Here is a 23,146-nt window from a genome sequence, read left to right as displayed (position 1 = left end):
CACGGGGTCGGTTTGTGTGCCGGCACGCGTGTCAGCGCTGTGATTGCAGATCAGCTCCTTTCGAAAACGGACGCATTTACCAATTGCTCTTGGAACTGGCTTTTTACGTCCACACCAAGGCAAAAATAATGAACGCCAAAAGGAAAATCAGTCGAAGAAGGAAATATCGTCTGTTGCTCCCTCAAAATTACACATTATCGTGTTTATTTCCTTGCTTGCTTGTTTTTAAGGAACCTAAAGGTAGCAATTTTTTAAGGTCTTRCAGAGCTGCGAGAGCCTCGCGCAGTGGAGCCTCCCCRGGTGGCCGTTCCCGTGCTCACCTGCAGCGTGAAATGCATCCGAAAAGCATCCCTAACCTCGGATGAAACGAGCTGCACCCCGGGTCGCTGATCCTCCRAGTGGCCCAGGCCCCCCAGATGCTGCTTACCACGGCAAGCACCGCCTGGGAGAACTTGGAGGCAGTTTTACCTCCTGCATTTAATTGGGTCTGCGCTACGAGCCAGCGGACGCTGTACTAGCCCTCCGGGGCCGAGCCAGCGCCGCGGCCGGGCTGCTCGGTGTTTGGGGCGCGCACGTTAACGCAGCCAGGCCTGATGGGCGGTGAGGGGCACCCCGTCGCCTGCCCCCCGCTCTGGGTTGGTGCCGCTCCTGTCCGGGCATCCTGCGGGAGCGGCAACCGTCCCACTGCTTCCAGACCGTCTTTGCCCTGGGGACTCGGGCTTCAGGGAAATAATAGCTTTGGGAAACTTGGATTTTGTCATCGCGTGGCTATTTGCATTTTGTTTTGTTTTGTTATTGACCAAGTATGGCTGTTTCTTGCCCTCAATGGGTGTGGAAAGGGATGAGGAGCAGATCTAAGGTCTAGCGGTCATGAAAAAAAAATAGCCCCGTTAATACAAGGCAGCGAGGCTGTTCCCATGTGCTTCTGATTTACGGGGCCGGAATAAATGTGCATTACGCGTCCCAGCTAAAACCCGAGCAGCGTTTCTTCTTTCCTTCCCCAAAATTAAAGGCCTGAGAGAAGCCTCTGCGGTAGCAGGTTTGCAGGACGGGCTGGCTGGGGGGCCGCGGCGCGGGCGCGAGGGCAGCCGCCGGCCGTCGCGGTGCTCCGGGGAGGAGCGGGGTCGGCRCGCACCGTGCCCGCCTGTCCCCCCTCGCCCGGCCCGCTGCGCGGCGGCGATGCAGGACGCACCTTGCTCTCCGCATCCGCTTCCGCACTGCTGGGATTGGCAGGATATCTTGGCGGTGTAGGTGGATGGGCGCCAGCAGCGGGAGCGTGCTCCCGTGAACACTCGTTCCAAAGGGAGCGTCGCTTCGGGAGACGGGCTTTTTTGGATGCTTTTCTGCCGTTGCTGCAGAGATAAAATTAAAGATTCACCTTTTTGCCTTCCTGAACTAGCATCTCCTAAGCATTTTGCTCCTTTCTGAAATCCTTCACGATCCCAAATTTGTGCCTAGTGGCAAATGTAGCATTGTGAATGCATCGGATAAGGCAGTATTTTTTGGAATAAATAATCTCATAAAAATGCAAACAGCTTCAATAATTATCAGTGGTAATACACGTAAGCAAAAACAAACACAAGGAAAGGTAAATAGACCTTCCAGTGCTGCTTGTTTGTGAGATTTCCTTGCGGAGTTTGTCGCTTTTTCCACTTTGAAAAATAACTACATAAACATGACACAACCTTGTTTTCCTGTGCTTACACAGAATGCAGGCATCTGCAGCAAAAATAAATTGTTTATTTTTTTTTCCCCTCTCGTGGAGACATCAGTGCCAGGAGAGATGTGAACCTTTACTGCGCCGTGCTCCGTCAGGCTAGTTATCGTGAGAACAAGCCCTGCGTGCGTCGGGAGCCGCGTCGCTGCGCTGCGAGCAGGGAGGCTGGCCGGGTGACGGGACACTGGAATCTGCTGCCGATCAGAAAGTCGGAAGGAAAGTGTCTTGATTTCTGGGTGCCGCGTAAAGTCGGCAGCCAGAATAAATTGATTTTGTTTGCGGAAAACCCCTCTAAAGGCGCGCTGCTCGAGCGTTCCTAGGGCGCTGCAGAAGCCCGGCCACCCTCGCCGGCCAGATGCTTYGGGGTAGCTGCTGCGGGGCGGTGCAGGCAGCCTCCTCCGTAAGCCGCTTCCGCTCACCAAAGTGGGAGAAAGCTGAGCTCAAGAGCAGATATATTTTCATATAAAATGCAGTAATAGAAAACAGTTGTCAACCTATGCAGTCCTACCAAAATAGGGCTTTTTGGTGGCCACAGAGTTAACCCGTGATTACTGTCAGCGATGAGCTTCACGTCTGCTGACTGCTGTAACAAAATATTGTAATTTCTGCCTTTTTGGTTCAGTCAGCCGCATTTTAGTTTGGTTTGGTTTCTTTACAGATACTTGTGATATTTTATATCCGGCTTCTCGCTGGGCACGAAGAGGCAGCGCGGCCAAGGTGGTTGGTCACAGCAGAGGTGGTCGGCGGCGGCAGGGCAGCGTGGCCGCGCTGCCCCCTCCTCCGCGCCGGGGCTGCRTCCTCACCGCCAGCCCTTCCCCGTCCTGCAGACCCAGCACGGAGCGCTGCAGCGACAGCTGCGGAGGAGTATTTAATTTCCAGCTAGGAAAATGTCCCGTTGCAGCTAAAGTTAGTAGTGCCGTCAGTAATGCTAGATGAACGGCCGGGGTTGCGAGCCGTGAAATGAAACCGGTTAGTCTTGAAAGGGAGATTCGCGTTAGTCGCTGCTGCATTTTTCACACCTTTAAGATGTGAATGATGGTGGTTAATGTTTAACTGTCATATTCGCCAGATACCATCTTGCTGACTTGGAAGAAAAGATCTGAAATCCTTGCCGGCTGAACACTTCTGCTCTGTATAACGAGGAGGGAAACGACGTCATCGCGTGTGATAAATGCAGGGCCTGGCGCCGAGTCCTGCTCCGTGGCCCCAGTCCTCAGGAGCTCTGTGGGAACCATCAAAGTATAAATCTTTGGCAACTTCCACCCCAAATGCCTCTCCCTCTTCTCCTCCCTCTTCCACTGCCCGTTGTCGCCTTCTGCCAAGATTTCACAGATAATTCTCGTATTAACTCCCAAGTCCGTCTAGGCTTGAGCCTTCAGCTTTGAACCAGCCTGATGGTGGGATCCAGAGCAGCCGTTCCAAAAATAGCAGTGTTGGGTTTCATTTTTCCGTTTCTGGCTTACGGGTCCAATTTACACACTTTAAAAATTTGATGGCGTTTCCCGCCAGTGCTGTCACACGTGGGGCCTGGGGGTCCAGCTCGAAGCGGGGCCGTGTCCTTGCTGTCTTCCGCATCGCTGGGCGTAGCACAGTTAACTGGCTCGTCCAGGCAGGCAACGCAGCAGCTCGTTCGCTCCCAACCTTGCACGGTTTTGCAAGGAAACCAGGAGCAATAGTGCTATAGGCACCGGTGGCTCCGGGAGCGAATTCCTCTCCCCAGCACGCTGCCGCATGCGGGTGGCACGGAGAGGTGCACATGCCGCTGAACAGCCAGCTTCTTTATCGTTCTTTTGTTTCTTAAAGACGTCCCTCCTCTTCGCCTGGTTCTAGGAAAGTCATCTGGAAGAAGGCTGCGGTTCAGGCAGCAGCTTTTCCGCCTTGGCGGGATGAGATGGGCGCCACGGTGTCTGGGCACGGGAAAGGCTCAGCCTCGGAGCAGGGAGAAGCTGGGAGGGTTTTGAGCTTCCGTTTCTTGCCATGCACCAGCATTTCCTGGAGGTCAGGCTTACAGATTAGCAGATTTTTGAAAGACTCCCTTCCCTTTAGTCAGATGATGCAAGCGAAGTGCAGACCTGAAGCACTTTGTGATTTCGCGCGTTATCTTCCATATAAGCATATTACCCCTGTGCCATTTTAGAAGGATGAATTGGGCTCGGGAGACAGGAACCCCGTAATGTTTTTCAAATGAAGAGTTACCTATAGATGAACGCAAAGCCAGGTGGAGACCGGTGGCCGGAGGACCTGCCCGGCACACCATCGCGGGAGCTGGCCGCTGCGGCGGCACGGGGAGGTCGTGTGCGGACGGCCCTGGCTCTCGACTCCTCTGCTCGGGACGGGCTCGGTGTGATTCGGCYGGGTGTCCCCAGCCCGGGAGGTGAGCTGCGGCGGGGGGAAGCGCCTTCCCGCGGGTGCAGGCTCGCGCAGCCGCTTGCTGTGCTCGTCCGTCCCACGTCCTCCCGGAGCAGCCGGTGGCGGTGAGAAAGGAGCCCTCAGCCTACGAGACCTTCTGCGGTTCCTCGCTCTTTCATTCACTTGCAAAGGCTTTTGTGGCTTTTGTAACTGATTTCTTTCATTCATTTTATTCACAGTCTTGGAGAAAAATAGCAATTAGAGGTGCAGAAGGCACGTGAGTTAGTGCTGCCCTCCTCCTGCCTTCCCTCCTGCCACGTTGGGAACGTCTCTGTGAAACGCTATCTCTGGGACGTTTGCTTAACACGTTTTCTTGCCTATCAGGTACTCCTGTCCTTGGGAAACCTGTACGCTTACCCGCTCTCCTCCCTTCACAGTGTTCAGCCCCACTTTTAATTTGGGAAAAGACCAGGAAATTGTACTTGGCTTTCGTACGGACGTGGGGTCACGGCGTCCAGAAGGGCCCTGGGTGGTTCTCTTCTCCTCTGAGAGCGTTTATCAGCCCCTTCGGCTGTAATTAATCGGCGGGTGATTAAAGCACCGAAAGCCTGGTGTGTATGTACATCACCATTAGATGACACACAGCGAGTCACAAGCAATCATCTGCTCGGCAGCAGACAAATGTCTCGTACCAGAGCGCGTCTGTGCCGGACCGTGCAGCCACGTAAAGCACAGCACAGACCTCGAAACGTCGGGCTTTTAGCCTAATCTGGATTTTAATAACAAAGGCCAGTCTCCAGGGGTGGGTCTTAGGATATCATTAAACAAAAAAATGGCATTTCTAAAGGATTAGGTAAAAAAAATCTCTTAATCATAGCTCATCAGGGAAAGCTTTATCTAAATTTCTTTTTAAAAGCAGCGGACCTCGTCGGGCTGCAGTTGCACGCTGTGCCTGGGRCCGGGGAAGTCGGGGGCGCCTGGACGGGCACAGCGGCCGCGCGGTGCCCACCCCTGCTGCCGTGCAAGAGAATCGAGCGAAAACCTCTGCCTCCGCAGAGGCAGCTTTAAGGAAATGTTTCACTGCAGGCAGCTGGCGGTATATAGTTGTTTCAGCTTTCCCTGCCTTGCTCTCTCCTGCCGTGGCTGGTCGGGGGTTTGCATCTCTTCTGGCTCTTCATGGAGATGCGGGGAGGTGCTGGATTGCTCGCCGCAACGGGAAGGAGCTCCTGGGACCCCATAACGAATTTGCAGATAATATTGTCTGAAGGGGRAGAGGTTTCTCAGACGTGGAAACTGCAATCTCAGTAGCTATAAAACTTTGCTCTGGGGGTCCTGCAATGCATTTCCAGTTTCTCTGAGCTCTTGTTGCTGCTCAGCCACGTGCCCCGCTGTGCTGGGTATTGATCTGGGAAGGAAGAGTGTGACGTGTGGTGCAGATTTGGGGTGAGGTTTAGCCCAAACACGCAAGGTTTCCTCTGCTGTTTGGAATCACAGGAAATATTAAAACCTTACGAGAGCAACATTAGACACACCGCAGCAGAAACAGCGTGTCGGATTTTGTGCTAAGAAGCAAAACAAGTGAGCCGTAGAGTCTCATCGCATGCATGTTGCAACGGCCGCGCTTCGGCGCTGCAGGACGGATGGGGGCCGTGGGTAGTGCTGAATTTCCCCAGCAAAAAGGCAGGTCCCACAGCTGGCAGACTGAGCTTCGTGCTGCAGATCATCGACGGGAGCGACAGGATGTCGTGGCCGTTCTCTGCCGGCGCGGGTCTCTGGGCCAGGCAGGGGGATTTAGGCATACGGCTTTTCTGCAGAGCGTCGCGTTTTGTATTTTAGCCGTGGGGTTGCCTTTGTGTCCAGGAGGATTAGAGATTGTTTACAGTTTAAAACAGAAACCAGACATCCYCTTGTTTTCTTATTTGAGAAAAGATCCTAAAATTCCCAGTCTGTTGCTTGGATTATTCCAGATGACATAATATTCAAAGTAGCTTATGACTTATTTATTACTTGGTGAAGGCTGTTATACAGYATTTCTTTTTTTTTATAAAGCAGCTTTAACTTGGGAGCCCAAGATTGTGCCTGCAGCGCGAAAACTCCATCGCTTGAGTGACTCAAGGGGCTGGCGAATGTTTTTAAACTCAGTTCATGAAAATTGCAAGCAGCATACTCAGTAGACTCCACAGATAAATAGACTTGCAGCTTAGTAGCTGATGGCAATACATTCAAAAATTGTATATATATGCCTATATGTGTATGTATACCTTTCATAAGTCTTTCCTGTGTTGGGTTTAAGTAATCCTGGATTGATTTTAGATGCATTTTTATGCTACCATGAGGTATTTTAAGATACATGAAGAAGAAAGATGCTTGTAGGCCACAAGACCAACGATCTTGTTCTGGGAGGGCAGAGGGAAATTACAAACTTGCATTTGAGGGAGAGATATTTAAGGCTCTTTGGTCAAAAGGAGAAGTCCAGCACCAGAAAGGTCCCCAGCTTCGCCCGGCTCCACTGTTCGGGGCTGTTGCTTTGGGCTCTCGGAGGGGAAAGGCTGAAGATGGGTGATTTAGCTGGTTTTCTACTGTGGGAGCTTTTCATATGCCCCAGAGTTTGGCATAACAACTTTTTAAAGCTTTAGCTCTCTTTCACTCTTTATTTGGCTCTTGGTCTAGAATCTTTCCACAAATTAAACTTGAAAATTAAGCCAAATWTTCTAATAAAGTCTCCAATTTTGTGGCTAACCCCATGCGAACTATCAGTCATAGGTCAAAATATTTTCTACGCATCCATCCATTAAAACAAAGATAATTTGTCAGGTTAAGTGCTCTTCTTACTAACGTGATCAGAAACTTCTCTTCCTTTCCTCAGCAGGAATAAATTATGTGGTTGCTTTGGATCTGCTTCTTTGGAGTTCACTTACCTGCGTTTCTTCGGACGTGATGCCCCACGGGGGCTGAGCGGGTCGCAGCCAGGCTGACACACGAGTTGTCTCTTCACGGGTCTTTCTGCGGCTTCTTCCAATCGAGCGCCTGCTCTCTGCGGCTTTGCCCGGTGCCGCCTCTCCAGAGACTTCTCAGAAGTTTCTGCTTTTGAACAGCGCCGTTCTGTTTGTATGAATTGCTCGGGAAACATCTAAGGGTGCTTCTTGCACACTGAATTAAATTAGARTTGCAGGGCTCCATCCAAGAGATCTAAAAAAGAGCCTCAAACTTCAGTATCGCATACACTTAAAAGACAGCTTTCTTGAAAGCCCGAGGAAGAAAATACAGACATGGCACTTTCGTTGCTTGCTTAATTCATATAATTAGTGTGGAGATAGCTGCATAGCAGTATTTTCTTCAAAGAAACTGCCTGAGACAAATATTGGCTAATGGAAATTTTACTTTCAAATAAAGCGGTATTTGAAAATACATTAGGGCCATTGTGGGGAAATGGATGCAGGAATCAAAGATGCTACAACAAAGCCTTCCCCAGGGCAGCCGCGGAACAGAGGGCGTTTTGTTACGAGCCGACGCGCGGACCGCAAAGCCGTCGTCTGGCCCGGCAGCCCTCTTCCCTCTTCCCTCTTCCCTCTTCCCTCTTCCCTCTTCCCTCTTCCCTCCCTGCCTGCCTCCCCTCGCGCCAGCGGCGGCTGCTGCCGAGCGCCGGGTGCCGGCGTTGCCCTGCCGCGCGGCATCGCCTCCGCCGCTGCTTTGTCTGGATCCGAGCATCCCGCGGGCTGGGGCATCCCAGTGCGATCCTAGCCAAAACGCGTGCTGAGACCTCGGAATGCAAAACCGCAGTGAATCAGGTCCTTCCGCCACCTATAAATGTCACTGCGGGCATGATATTTTTTAAGACGGCTGCACGCGTTCCCCAGTTCCTCTTGCTGCTGGCAAATTTAATCCCGAATCCAGGGCGCAGTCTAGACCTGCCCTGGGGAAAGCCTTTCCACTGTGGGAGCCACTTTCCGGAGGCCGGACCCCACTGCCGGGTCGCCTCCGGGACCTCGGTGCCCCACGGTCCTGCCCGGCCCCGCGGCCACGTCCCGTTTCTCCGCGAAAAGCCGACGATTTCCCCTGCAGGGGCAGGAGGGGAAACGGGGCCGCTCGGTCCCGGAGACATCCTGTCTCGCCCTGAAAGAAGATCCCGGTGCTTAATTAAGTTCGTAAATTAGCTGGTGCTCTACGGCCACCACTTCAGCATAAAACGGAGGTAATACAATCCCTCCRCTCCTTTCTGCCGGCGATTAATTCGCCCCGGCGCGCTCCGGGCGCAGCTGCGCGCGGGCCGAGAGCGGCCGCCGTGCAGGCTGTTGGCGGGGCCGTGCTAAGCCGGGAATTATCAGGAGCCCGGGAGCCGCCGCCGGTTATTTGATGCCCCGCGCCGGTCTCAGGCTCGGGCTCAGGCAGTGCSGGAGAGGGAATCGCCGCGTGGGCGGCCTCCGGCAAGCCCCGGGCGGCCTACGGATGGGAGAGGCAAAACCAACCTTCCCCCCGCCAAAAAAAGCGAATTGCCTGTGTTCGCCTTCCTTAGCTTTGCCTAGTGGGAATGGGGAAGGGGCTGCGTTTTTCTCCGGATGGCAGGCGGGAGGTGGAGGCTGGGCTCGGTAAGCGGGATCCCCGTCCCAGCGGGATTGCTCCGGCAGAGCAGGGCTTTGCCGAGGASAGCTGCTGAAACAAAAATGTTATTACGAAGTTTGGGGTTTTCAACCTGAAAAGGCAGAAAAAAAAAGAGAGAGAACAAAATGCAAACTGAACTTCTTCTGATAAGTATGATAAGATCGGATCGTTTCGGTGTTGTAGTCTTTGGGTTTTCAGACTTTCCTCCCTAAAACCAGAATTTTCTTTGGGAAGCGGGCATTTTGTTGGGAAATAGAATGGCAAAAATCGATTAAAGAAGAGTTTTGAGCGAAATGTTCTGATCAGCTCTCTACAACTGGTGTTCGCAGAACTGTTGCAAAGCACAAAGCAGAACAAGAGCAAATGTGCAAAGGGAGATCAGGCCTATGAGTAAATTCAGAGATCTGTTATGCAGTGACTTTACTCATCCATTATTCAAATCACTTTTACAGGCCAAAACAATCCCCTTTATTTTTCCCAACACGTATGACTTCTGGGGGCAGGTGTTAGTTCCTTATGCTGCAGGAAGAATATTTGCACATGATAAAAAAATAAGATTTTTTAGCTTATGGAGGCTTAAATAGATAGTGCTTGTTTTATGTAAGGATTTGAGTCTGAAAATGGTCTTTAATCAGATAATGCAAGGAAAATTACTTAGCAAGCAATGAATTTTTTACAGCGTGGAATAGCTTTTCTGGCCATTTCCAGAAATTACTTAAGAAATAAAAGAAACTTTGCTTCCTTCAGGGAGCTGACAGTAACAGCTTGTGGGACTTGGCTGCAAAACGTTGCTTCTTCTTCGAGGTGCCAGTTAGCCCCCGGGACCGTGCGGGCGAAGCAGCCGGCTCCGGGCGTCTCTGCTCCGCGACCGTCCCCAGCACGCGGGAGCCGCGGCCGTGCCGCAGGGCCCCAAGAGCCCCTCCGGCGATGGGTGCCGCATCTCCTGGCCCTGGGTAGGGAGGACGGTGATCCCATGAGCGCTCCCTGCGTGCCGATCCGGGGGCTGCGGATCCCCCGGGGACTCTAATTCCCTTCGCTTTGCGGGAATCCCCTATGGCTGCCGGGGTGGCAGGTGGGAGAGTTTTCTTTTCTGGGGGAAATGTGGTGGTGGTGGATTGAATGCCAGAAAAAAAACACGGGAGATTTCTGGAGGACTGGAACGTTTCCCTTAATAGCGAGTACAATGTGCTGGTGACTAATGCATCTAGACTTGCAGAATTACCTCATGCATTAGAAAAGCAGCTTGGTCAAAAAGATGTGACTAAGCTGCTGGCTCCTGATTTACCAACACTTCCCTCTTAAACTGCAGTTTGGCTTCCGACTGGCACATTACAACTTTCCTATTAATAATTAAGAGCTTTAATACCTTTTGAAAGCACTTGTTTCAACATAAAAATCTACCGGCTTGATTCTGAGTTTGCTGAGAGCCTTTTGGGCAGAGAGAAAGCAGTGAGGGTGGTTATTTTCGGAGCAGAAAATACGGCCTCAGAGCAAACGGTGGAGCAAGGCAGACGAGGGCTAGGTGCCACCAAGGACCAGGGGCGAGTTAGCCACGGATCTGTGATTTCCTCTATCTTCCGTCTTCCCTGCCCCATGCTCTTCCTCCTGTGTCCGTCTCGGGTGCTGTCTCCGGAGTACCGTGCCAGTGATGTCCCTGCACTGCTCTAGGAGGTGAAGGTCTCCTGCCACACTCCTTGTGTTGTTGTTCCCTGGGGGGTTTTCATGTGTGGCCTCATATTTAGGCTTAAGATCTTTTTGTAAGAGTAGTGACTGATGGGTTGGTAACTTGCGAGTAATGCTGCAAAGTTTGTTACTGTAAATGAACCGTGCAACCACTAATGAAATGCTGTTCCACGTTAAGACGGCATGATGCTTCCATYGCCTGGATGCCACCCGCTGTGGAAGACCTCTGTCTGCAAGTCACGCTGAAATACATCCCATTGCCGCCAGCTTTCTTTCCTCAGTGCTTAGTCATGCTGAAAACGCAGCCATTTCTGATCCTTTGCTTATTCACTCAGCCTTCCTCCAGCATTAACACCAGTCTCTAAGCTTCCTGCCAGAAGGCTGTACCACACCATCAACGCAATCGCATCCATTCGAAACGCTGAACGTAACCTCTCTATATTTGGAAACGGAAACGTCTGTTAAGTGGGACAACAAAAACTCCAGCTTTCCTTCCCAAAGCCAGAACTCTTCCCAGTCTCCCTCTTATGCAAGTGGAAAAGCTTGTAGAGGGTTTATGAAATTACCAAAGCAGAGAAATATTTCTATATAATGGGAAATAAGTCAAGCAGCAAAGTAAGAGGAGAAATCAGTGTGCTGGTTATCTTGAAGAGTATGAAGAGGGACATGTCCGTATTATTGAAAAGAAGATCATATAAGCTGTGCTTACGGAGACATAGGAACTAATAAATGGAGATGTGGGAAAGTCCATGCTGAAGAAATTGAACTTTCTTGGACCTGTTTGGTCAAGTGATGTTGTCCACAGTGTATTTTGGCTGCTAATTTCCCTAAACGTGGCATTATTTTCCACCTGAATGATTACACAGCAAGATAACCCCCAGGCGAATAACACTGGAGAGAGTTTTAGCATTGTTTTGCTTGCATTTAAAGTATCAGAGGAGAAATGCTGCCAATCTGAAACCCTGTGAGCTAGCGGTAACGTATAGGGATCATGTGTGATGCCATCACTAACCTGCAATGCAGCCAGAGTCTGGAAAAGTGCTTGCTAGAGCCCATCCAAACCACGGTCTGTGCTTTGCTAGGATGCAGCGTTGCATGAACRGGCTTCATGAGCGTCTGTGCTCAAGGCCGAGTCCCATTTCATGTAGGCGACATCGCTATGGCCATTGGTGACCTGCAGTCTTGGCCCTGGGTTAGCAAAGGTTAAGTGCCCTGGCATTAAACGATTTTGTAATGTTTTTTCTGGCTAACTTTGAAAGAAGCCTTACATTTGGGAGCTTTGTTTTATAGGATTAGAGTAGAATTACAGTTGAGGGGGAGGGGTTGTTGTTGATTTGTTTTAATTCAGTCAGGTATTGATAATGTCAGGATGGGAATATTGTGCTTATTCTGGAGGTGATTTCTTCAAAGGGCTTAAACTCATTGGTAGACTCTGCCCATTCATAGGTGTTAGATGTTGTGTGCTGGAAAAGATGGTGTGAATCCCAAGTTAGGCAAAAATAAATAACAAGTTTGAAAGCTTTTTTAGTAGAACTTGTGTCCTCTAAGCCAAAAGAGCAAAGCAGCAAAAATTGTCTAGAAACCCTGCCGAGAATAATTTTTTAGACCAGTAAATGGCTTGAGGACTTGAGCTGTGTAAAGAAAATGCCAGAGACGGTCTGGGTAGGTAGGTGGTGGAGAAAGAAGAAGGAAAGAAAGAGACAAGTTATGTATGAGAAGGGATTAGAAAAGTGTTTTTTAGATAGAACTGGAGAGAGGATCAGAGTCTGGAAATAGGAATTGTTTCTCTGACACGTTCAGGCAGCAAACTGAACATCGAGTGGGAAAGATAAGATGTACAGTAGTCACGGGAAGCAAGGAGGAGGATTTGGTTTCACTCATCTCTAAATATATTTGTTTGCTCGTACAGTTGGATTTTCGAAGGGGCACCTAGGAGTGCTGAAGCCAACGCGAGCTGAGTGCAGAAATACCGCACCCTCCATGCCAGTGCCATTTCCAGCGCACTTTTTTGCCACGTCTTTGGCTTCCCGAGTTGCAGGTCCCTGCTGCTGTTTTTGCRTTTCTGGAAGGTGGTTCAAGTAGAGGGGCCCGGAGTGAACGAGGAGGAAAGGCTAAAGCACCGGGATGTTCTGGGCTCCTGACTCACGGCGTTCCCTCTCCTGCTTCTAGTCGTGAAAAGTTAATATCCTCCTGTGAAGACTCTAATTTTAGCCACTTCTTTGTTTCCTGCTTTTGATATTTTTGGTTCTTAGCATTTTTATTTTTATTTTCTGTTTTGTTTCCCACTATGCACCTAACAGGAAGAGCCCCTCGCAAAGTCCTCAAGAGTAAGAAGAAGAAAAAAAAGGTCCAGATGACATTTACTTTCTGCAGAGAGAACTGAAGGCAGGCTGCAGCCACTATTTCCAAAAAGCCCGTCACCACCTCTGCTATTTCCATGGGAAAGAAAAAGGAAATTGGATTCTACAAGAAACCTGTTTTCCAAAATGCAATGAGGTCTCAGCATAGCCTGTTTACTCAAGTGCATTTACTTCTCTAATGAGACAAGGGAAGACCTAGGCCTTGCAATTGCGTAACTCAGTAGGGTGAAATTCAAGCAATGTCTTTGAAAATAAGTGCATGTATTACACTGAAAKGAGATGATAAACCCTTGCATGCCTCATAGCCGCACTGTTTGTAGGTGCTGGGGAGGGCCAGCTCAGGCAGGAGCCTGGAAAGTCCATTTGTTCTTCTTGAGGAAATTTGCTGGAGAGACTTGCAGAAGGACTGCAAGATGGAGCAAAAGTAGCTCAGTTGTCATAGGACCAAATTCATCTCTTCTGTGAGTAACTTAACTGAAAAAGGATGATCTTACTGCTGAAAAAATTGCATACTGTCGTTACTTAATATTTCTGTCGGGTTTTTTGGTAGGCACTGAGTGTCTTCTGTGCCATTTCGGATCCAAAGACACCAAAATCCTCCTCCACATTATTTATAGCTTCTTGGATAAAGGCTAGTCCGAGTACGGGCTTCTTGCTCTTAAGGCTTTTTTACTAGACAAGATTGCAGAATAATTCTCTGAGAATCATATTGATTGTATTATACACTGTAATTAGTGCAGCAGACGGAGCAGTTGATGTAGTGATGACAGAGCTGACTTTATGATTAGCTAGAGCTGTATTCTTTTAAAATGATTTCATCTCAAAAAGTGCATTGGGAATTTCTAGTCCCAGTGCATTTTACATTTGGATGGTTTTTAAAATTTTGAAATAGGAATTTTAAAATAAGAGTGCTGGGAGTCCATGCAAGAGGCGGTGGCATTGCTGCATGGATGCTCCTGACTTGCAGGGAACAAGCCTGGGGTTATTTCAATCGCTGGCTCACCGCCCTGCTCCCCGGCACCTTCTGACTCTGGGCAACGCTCCTCTTTGGAAGAAGCTGTGACCACTTTGTCCTACCCCAGCTCGGGGCCTTCACCGTCCCTTAGCCACGGCCGCTCAGGGGGCATGTGGCTAGCCAGAAGATGACCTGATGGCCAAGGTATCTCGGCTGTCCTAGGGCTCACTCTGCCCTGCAGGCTGCTCAGCAAAAGGCACCTAGTTCCAGCCGGGAGCCGGAGGCTGAGGTCTGTTCCCGGTGTGGCTCTCCTTGGCCGTAGAAAACCCACGTGGGCGCAGAGGCTGCAGCGGGTAACGTGCACCTCCATGAAGAGCTGGTGGAGGTGGCTGGACAGAGGAGTCCACACGAGTGCCGCGAGGCCGTGGTAAGACGAGGGGCGCATGCAGCACCTCTGCTGCCTCCCGGGTGGTGCACCTTCATACTTGGCTTGCCCTGCAACCGTGTGGCCCTCCCGGAGCTTGCTGTCATGTTCCAGAGCCGTTTAAATTAAGTGTGCAGAATCAGGAAACRTTGCATACGGGTATTAGAGCCAAAGGGCTTGGGCTTCCAAAATAGCAGCACCTCCTGCAATACTGATAATGAAATGTTTGAGGTTCTTTTATGCAGAGGAGAGCACTCTCCATATGCTCAAATGGGTCTAACGTACTCTCTCCATTAGAGGGCAGAAGCATGCTTATGCACAGATAAAATAAAACAAAATTACATGCCATATATGCTATATARTTTGCCGTGTTAAGGGAAGGTAGGACATCATCACGGGAGAGCCAGACAGCTATTCCTGCTACAAAGAAAAAGAAGCGGCAAGAACTGGTGTTTCAAGGGTTAATTTCTGTGATTGGGGATGACTCAGTGCTCTTTGTAGCACCTCCCTCTGTTTAAAATTGGAAATAGATTTAAGATATGGTAAGTACAAATGTCTGATAGATTCATTAAAAACAAAATAATTTAGGTAATTAGTCATTTTGAAAAAGACTGACAATTTTGATAGAAAAATACAAGCAGATTGTTTCTAAATGCTGATAATTATTAGGTGAACATTTTGAGGATTTCTGTTAAGTCTGGCTATGACCATTCCCTGTTTTACAGCCCTCCTGTGAAGGTTCTGCTGCACTGCTGTACTTCGTGTCTATATGCATGTAATCGCTGAATAATAAAGGTATTGCCCTTCCGTGCAAGGGGGCGAGTGTCAGTGTCTGTTGAATTCAGTGACACAACTTCTCCAAAGAATGAAGAAGCCAAGAGTTTGCCCTTAAACGGATCTGGACTTCAAAGCAGTTCTGACCAAAAATTTAACCTTCTTCAGTGTCCTCTAGGTGCCAGTTGTACTGGTGATATTTATGACATGGACACTTTCTCCCTAGCAATTGGACCAAATCCACAGACTTTTATCCTTTCAATTTTGAGTTGTCACAATCAGAGAATGCAAAATAGAGCTGGCTTTCGGCTCCGCTCGGCGAGCTCATGAAAGGGCACGCAGGAAATACTAATGTGAGTCACAGTCTCGTCAGCAAGGTCCTGGCACTGCTGGAAGCCCCCGTTTTCCCGTGCTGGGGAGCGGAGGCGGGTGTGAGGCAGGCGCGGCGAACGCTAGCGTGTTCAGCACACGCGCGTGTCAACTGCAGGGGCTCAAACCCGCTGCCCGGGCGGAAGCTGGCATGCAAAGTGCCGTTCTAGTTTTAAGCTACTAAATTGTAACTCAGACTGAAAGAAAGAGAATTGCAATCACGCCGCAAAATTCAAGATTAACCATAAATTTTTCTCGGAGAACCTCCTGGATTTGGGGGGGTTTGGGTTTTTTTCTTTAGAACGATAGAGGTTGGAGTTTTAAATGGAGCTTGAAATGGAAAAAAAGGTGTGTGTTATGTTCTCTTCTCTGTTAGTGTAACAAAGTATTTCAGTCCAGGCTTAAAAAACAGAAGCCGGGTGCTGGAAGAAGGAGCTTCTCCTGCTGTGAGCTGCAATGGTCCTCGAATGATYGCGGGTTACAGCGTTACCCTTCTTACAGAGCCTTTGCCTTGCTCCTCAAGGTTTAGGAGGTGCTCGTCAACCCAAGAGCCGCTGGAGCCCGCAGGGCGGCTGGCAGGCCCCCGTGGGTCCCCGTGGGTCCCCATGCCCAGCCGAGGCACCCAGCACCGTGTCCTCCTGCCCTGCACGCTGGGCTGCCCCCACCCGCGCTGCCGTTTCGGGATGGGGGTGACTTCACCCTTGTTTGCTTTAGGGTTTGGGGATWTTTTCCCCAGTTGGCAACTAACGCCGTGCTCTTCAGGAGGCTTCTCCTTGAGCGCCRAGGAAGCGCAGCCCTGCACGCCGCGTGGTAGCGCGGGGAAACTAGGCAGAGAATGCAGATGAGTTGATAAATTCGGGAGCAGTAGAAGCTTAATGAGACTCAGATGAGTATTTTAGTACAATAATTGCTTTTCGGTAAACCTGAAAATAACCTAAATATAACTGTTTTGAAGAAAACAAACACTTCTCACTCGACTTCTGCATGCATTTACCAGGTCTGTAACCTGCTTCAGCTTTAATTGACAGTAGTAACTTAAAAGTAAGGAGTCCAGAGCAGTTTGGAGGAGGGGAAAGAGATCTTCAATATGAAGCATAAAGAAGAAGATCAATTAATATTTTATAGTACTGCAATTTCATGAGCACTGCAGAGATCCTGAAGGATCGATTAGCTCGACGTGAGCCGTTTCCAGCACCTGTAAGGCRGCGGGCTGCCGCTGGGGTCCCGCAGAGCCCCGGCGCCGGGGTCGCTTGGGTGTTTGACAGGCGCTGACCGGCTGTGTTCGGCTGCGGACCGGGAGCTGCACGGGCCATCGGGGCGCCGGYGCTTCCTTCACTGCCCTTTTTAGGTTTCGAGAGGATGTGCTGCCCTTAATTTTGCTTTGTGCATCATCCGAGGGCAGRAGCCGTTGCTCCGGCAGGTCCTTCCTCTCGCAGCGGGTGCCCAGCCGTGCACCTCGGGGATCCCCCGCGAGCGGGGCGGCCGCAGCRCGATCGCAGCGGGCCAAGGGCTCCCGGTGCCTACGACCCCTTTAGTCCAAACTGCAAATGGGGAATTGTGCTTGGGCGCGGGTCCGGGCGGGAGAACAGCCTTTAATATGCGGACGCCACGGGGGCCRAAATAAAAAGGGCAATGCAGCTGCTCGCAGGCGTCGGTAACATCCAGAAGTACGGTCAGCCCTTTCTGCCAGACAGGGGGAGGATGAACCAAGCAGGTAAGTTGCTGCGGGGACCAAGCGGCTGTGCACAGTGAAGCAGCCCCAAAACCGGGCACACGGCACAGTATTTTACAATTTTACCATTTTCGAGGTACCCAGCTCACAGGGGTTAATTGGAAGACCCAGCTCTTGTTGTCTGGAGAAATGCAGATCCGGCCTTGAAGCATTTCCCAAGGTCTTGGCGCTTGGTTTCGCAGCCATGTCTCATGCTCTGAGCATTCCCAAGGCGCTCGCTATCGTCGGCTGTCGTCTGCGTGTCTCTCGGCCGTGTTTGTTGCTGTGGTTGCATGTTGATAAGTTATCTGGTTATGTCTTGCAGCCCTCAGAGTCCAAGCCCAACGTCACCCCTCTCACCGTCCTGGCCCATGTTCTCCGCGCCATCAAGCCCTATGCCCACCTCCTCTACGTCCAGCGACTCATCCCCCATCAGGTCTGTGGCAGAATTTGCTTTGCTTTGCTTTGCTTTTGCTATTTTCTGTTTGATTTACTTGATTTCCCCCACTTCACTTTCCTTTTCCCTTTGCATCCTGCTCGAATTCCCCCGATGCAGCTATCTGCATGCAGCAAGAGGAGTCTGTCCAACATCTCCTGACCCCGAGGAGGTCRCTGGCCATGGCCTGGTGGCGAGCCGCGGGGCTGCCGGCGCCCGCCTCGTGCCGGCAGCTCTGCAGGCCTGCGGTGGTCAGGCAGGCAGGAGTCAGCGCKCTCGGGTCACGTTCGCAGTGAATGAACTTGCTTGTGGTTTCTGTGGGTTTTGCCCAGTCATTTAAGCTGCCTGCAGCTCACTTTACTCATCAGCTCTACAGCAGGTAAGAAATGCACTGTCTTCGCAGACGCTGCAGAGAATAGCAAATGTTTGTAATATGTGATGCCTTGTTGTCTGGCCACTTCCCTTATCTGTCATCTGAGGAGCATAAGTGACGTTAGGCAATTGTGCGACATAGACGTTCGTCTGCTGCTGCTGCTCCGTGTCCCTGGTACTCAGGCACTTCCATGGAGTAAGCTGTTCCCTGAGGTCACAGACACGCAGAGGGAGGATTTCCAGCCAGCTCCTGCAGTAACATGCGTCACCCCCAAGGGTGCTGAGCGCTGTAATGCCTCCGGACAGGGAAACCAGCCGTAAGGGATCAGGGAGAGTCTCCCCCATCCCCCACCGGAGCACTGGGTTGCAGGCTGTGGTTTGCTCCGGCACTCGACCCCAGGAGCATCCYGCTGTGCCGCAGGGTGTCCTGTTGCTTTGGGTGCCGGAGATGCAGACCGTGGGGATGGCTGGSCTCTGAGCTGGAGGTAGCGGGATGCTGGGCAGGACCGCGGGACCTCGGCACCTCCGGGAGCAGGGAGGAAGCAGGATGCCGAACCTGTTTGTGCATTGCAGGTCCCCCCACGTTGCAGCCGCACAGATGTCAGCTCCAAAACGCCTGCCTGTTCGGCAGAGTAGTTAATTTGGTTTGCTCCCAGCCTGCAGTGGCTGACGACGGTGTAATATCACCCRAGTGGCCTTCCTCCTCCGAGGGAGAGATGCTCCTCATCCCCAAAGCTGCACGGGGCACCTGGGTGACGCTGCTCTGAGTGCTTTCCTGGCTTGATGCCGTGCTTGGAGGCAGAAATTCAAGATGAGCGCTTGCCGGGATGCAGGCGTTTTAGTCCCTGCAGCCCCAGCGGGGCTTCGGAGGGAAGAGCCGCGGCCGACGTGTCTCAGCCCCGGCGGCAGCAGCCTGCCGCGAGCCGCGCGCAGGGTGCAAACGAAGGCCGGAGGGAGCCCGGGAAGCAACAGCTTGGCTAGTCCAAGGTGGTAGAGGCAGAAAACGCCTTTCGCGTTGTGTTTGACAGCCTGCACGAGTTTTGCGGGAGGAGCGGCTCCCGCTAGCGAAGGAACCGCTCGCCGACAGCAAAAGCGTTAACCCTCTCAGGGTGCTTGTTTAATATTCTGCCCACTCCCACCTCAGATGACTGGAATTTAGACAGCAAAAGCCTAAGCCTTGGAGCTCTGTTCACGGTGAAACCAAACCCATCCCTGACTTCCCTGGCTTGTGGTTTCTCTATGAGTACRAGCCACATCCCCTACCAGGTGAAAGCTTGCAGGTCATCCTGGCTCGGTTTGAGAACGTTTAGGAGGATAATTTCAAGTCCTTTGGAAAGAGAAAAGTTTGTGAAGCCACTGAACTAGAAAACAGTGACACCTGGTTTGTTATTCCAGCAATTCTTTGGGGCGTTTTTGTTACTTTTCTTGAACCTGCTGCGGTTGAACGGTTTGCTGCAGCCTCGGCAGGGGCTGGGTGGCCTGAAGGCCAAGTGCTTGGAYCAGTCTAAGCTGCCGCTGGCGCTTGCTCGGCCGCTGCCCGCGCTGTCGTCTCAGTTTGCCCCCGGTGGTGTTGGACCGCGGAGCGGAGCAGGATGGGCCGGCAGCTCCTGCGCTGCTGGGGCACGTGGCTCTGCACCGTCCTGCGTCCCGGCCTTTTCCCCTGCTTCTGTCAGTGATTTGCCTTCGTTTTGGGGTCTATGCGCTTTTCACTCTCATTTACTCCACTGCGCAGCGGGGGCACACGGGCTCCTTTCCACTAACATCTAATGGTTGTTAAATCTTTTTTATCTTCAGGTACAGTCTCTGAAGAAGGGCAACAAATTCTTCACGGACTTATTTATTTTTCTGCTTTGAAATACCCTTCCCCAAGTGCTAATTCTTCCTCCTGAAATGCTTCTTGCGGTTGCAGCTGCAAAATGAGCTCTCCAGGAGTGATGGCTGCGGCAATTACCTGGGCGGCTCTGCAGCGCCGGTGGCTGACGGCACCCGCTGCCGCCCTCGTCCAGCGCCGGGCACTTAGTTACTTATTGCACTTCAGTGACTCACAAAACACTTGCGGCCGACCCTGCTCTAGTTCTYCTCTTTAGCCCTTGGAAGCTCTCCGAGTGACTCCTGCCGTAGTGCTGCCGGGCGCGCTGGGTCACCGCGGCCCTGCTCGTACCGCGATTCCCGCGCAGCGAAGGCGGCTCCGGCAGCAGCCACGACCGCTGCCAGCCTCCAGCTTCACCTGCGGCACTGCTCCTTGCTTGCCCCAACGTGCCGCCGGAGAGCAGGCAGGGGGGTGTATAAATAACATGTCCTTTACGCCGATAAATTCTGTGTTTTTGCAGCTCTCCGTTGCGGAAAGCCAGAGCTTTGTACGCGTGCAAGGCGGAACACGACTCCGAGCTCTCCTTCACGGCCGGCACCGTGTTCGACAACGGTGAGTTGCTGGAGCCCCGCGTGTCGAGGGACCGGCTCGCCGGGCTCCCTCGGGCTCCACTGCCCCTTATTTTAGACTGGACGCTCTTATGCCGTATCAGTGCACTCATTTTATTTAACATACACGTGAGAAACTACAGATAGAGCATTAACAGTAATACAAATAAAGCTACGTAGAATGACACTTGAATATMATTTATTTTATATTTATCACTGAGTCTTGCAAATTCTTGTTACTCCTCCTGTGACCCAGGGAATGATTTGGACTCTAAATTCATGGGGTTTCCTTTCAGTCTTGTGTTTAATGACTATCATCAGTCCCACTCCCACCACTAAAASCCCCCTTGAAAGAAAAAAGCGGAAATACTTCAAACAAAAGCATTAAACTTGGGATGTGCCTTGCCCCACTTTTGGTATCCATGCTGAAAATCTGCTGGTCATCCAGCCCTCGTTTGGGACCAGTGGGAAAATGGTTTTTTTGAGACCATGAGTTCCTTCATCCCAAGGAAGACGTGTGAAGTAGGTGGGCTGAAGCGTGCGCTACGGATTCCTCTTTTCTCCCCCAGAACAGAGCGTAGGTGGAGAGCTGAACCCCCTCTGTGTCCTGCTCATTCCCCTGCCCATGTACATGGTCGCCGGCCCCAGGRCTGATAACAGAGGGGGTTTTTGGCATGCGCAAGTGGCTGCACATCTTCAGGGCAGAGGGTCGTCACAGCACCGCGAGGCGAGGGCATGCGTGGACGGCTGCTTCTGTTGGACCACGTTCATCCAGACAGATGATAGCTGTGTTGCAGCAGTTGATAAGAGAAGGTTCAGGCTTAACGTGGAAGAGGTGCGGCGGCTCGCCAGACTATGCTGCAAAACATGGTGTGTGTGCTATGAGCCAAGGTAGAAAAACAAGCAAAATGTTTGGTGGGGCACAGTGTCACTCTTGTGCCACGGTAAGCCAAGAAAACCTGTGCAAACGGGGCTAACGCTCTGCTCCGAAATGAAAGCTGACCTTCAGCAGCCGAGCCGTTTCCTTTTTCCAGCAGCTGCCAGATGTTGCAGCTGGTTACTGGAACTTATTCTAGATCTTGCAATACGCGTGCCCCAGTTTTTTAGCTAAAAAGTGATATGTGATATGCAAACCGTTCTGCCAGCGTATGGGGGTGCTCACAGCCATGTCCGGTGGGACAYGCTGCCTGGGTGGGTGTTTGGGCACCCGGTCTCAGCGGTGGCTGCGGGGCCTCCTGACCACACCACATCCCTTCTATGGATATGGACCCATAATTTAAGTGTAAGACCAAAACTAGTGAGTGGTTGACTGACAGCAGCATTTACAGTATAAAGAAGTATTCTTCAGTGGTTTCTAGGTAAGAGAGATGAGTTTCCAAGTATCGGCACCAGAAATGTTTTATGCAGTTGCCATAATGCTTCATGCAGGAGATGGAAAAGTAGTGTGTGCTTTTTTTCCTATGTATCCTGAGACTTGGAATAGGTGGACTCTGATTAGTCAGTTTTTTTGGAGATGATATTAATGAACACAGACCTTCTGTTTCCTGCATCAAGAGGAAGAGACTGTGCCCAATGGAATTAAGCAGCTCTGGTTTCGATATAATCCCAATGTAAAGAAAAGACTTTTTACTACTTTCCAAGTAGTTTTGGCTTTTGTGTGTTAAGTATTGTCATTTGGGAAACAGCTAYCACATACACTGTTTTTACCCTAGGATGAATATAGCAGAAACAAGAAGAGAATTAATACATGTGAATTAGGGAAAACACTTTTCCTAAGCAGCTCCATAGATATCTTATAAATAAACATAGTCTCCCCTTGGAAAGCCTGTGGGAATTAGAAAAGCTAGTAGGGGAACAGGTTTGAATTAAATACATTGTGTTTGCTAGACAAGAATCAATGGATTATTCAAAGGAAAAAATATACAGCATGTCCTAATCACTTAGCGGTGTAAYGGAGGCTCCCGTTACCTGGGGGAAGTGAGTTAGAAATGGCACTGTGTGGTAGAAGTACTGTTATGGTGAAGGGGTTTTATAAAACCCACTCTGAGAAAAYGTATCTTGGAAATCTTTAGAAGAAAGCCAGCTTTTTGTTTGACTTCAAGCTTCTCTGAGGTTTTCCACGGCAAAGTAGCATCTAAATCTGCCTGGGAAAGTGGGGTGGTGCTCACCACGCTGAGGGACGTGCAGGCAGCAAATAGCATCACGTTTCAAGAATGTGCATCTATATTTCGTAGCGTCATTCTGCTTGAACTATACGAGACATGGAGTCTCGACCAGCTTTGCAGCTATCATCTCCGGCAGTCGGCAGCTGGGTGCCCTTGGGCGACGGGGCTTCCCGCTTTCGGGGCTGACGCGGACCCTGCGCCGCCAGCACTGTTCCCCCTGGGATGCTGCAGGGTGCTTTAATGCGCTAACTTTAATAACCGCAGCCGAGCTGCTATCTAAATATTAATTTTTTTAGCGCGTTTCAGAGCTGCGCTTCAGCTCGCTGCAGGATTAGCGCCTCGGGCGGAGGAGCAGGCGGAGGCTCTGCCTCCCCGGGGAGCGGCGCGAGAGCTGCCTCCCTGGCCTCCCCGGCCGGGACGGCGTCGGCACGCCGGCCCCCGCGGGGACGAGGGGCTGCAGGAGCAGTGCCGGGGGCTCGCGTCGCTTCTGCGGCTGGAACCAGCGAACGCGTAGCCGAAAGGGCCCTGCAGAGAATCGGCGGCAATTTGGGTAGCTCTGAAATATTGACTTGCTATCGCCTACCGCGGGGAATGTTTCCCTGCCTGCGCTAGCGTAAGCCTTGTTCTTATAAATCAGCACATTTCCAACAGTTGCTTGAATTAAGGACTGTGGAGCAACCCGGGATCCTGTACGGACTGTGCAGGCTTCGTGTTTTGCAGAAATAAGATTGCAGTGCTTGCTTTCCTTCGGGGGAGCATTTGCTAATGTATTTTCTTTCCGAGTCTGGTCCCGGGCCAAGCCAGGAAGCGCAGG

At 51.1% G+C, this 23,146-nt stretch overlaps 1 protein-coding gene across 4 annotated transcripts in view; it reads left to right on the top strand.

Moving 5' to 3' along the window:
- The window catches only part of ARHGAP26 (Rho GTPase activating protein 26), a 166,247-nt gene that overhangs the window by 141,495 nt on the left and 1,606 nt on the right, over positions 1–23,146 (top strand). For 2 of the 4 annotated variants that reach the window (XM_026063128.1, XM_026063126.1), the window contains 2 exons: positions 17,267–17,377; positions 20,080–20,171. In XM_026063128.1, coding sequence (XP_025918913.1) covers positions 17,267–17,377; positions 20,080–20,171 — 203 coding nt within the window. Of the gene's footprint in view, positions 1–12,648; positions 14,916–17,266; positions 17,378–20,079; positions 20,172–23,146 lie in introns of those variants that run through there. The other 2 variants (XR_003253041.1, XM_026063129.1) reach the window with 2 other exon arrangements.

The sequence above is a fragment of the Apteryx rowi genome, unplaced genomic scaffold (genome assembly GCF_003343035.1).
Source record: "Apteryx rowi isolate R43461 unplaced genomic scaffold, aptRow1 scaffold_2, whole genome shotgun sequence".
NCBI lineage: Eukaryota > Metazoa > Chordata > Aves > Apterygiformes > Apterygidae > Apteryx > Apteryx rowi.
This window is presented reverse-complemented; position numbering and strand designations above follow the sequence as displayed.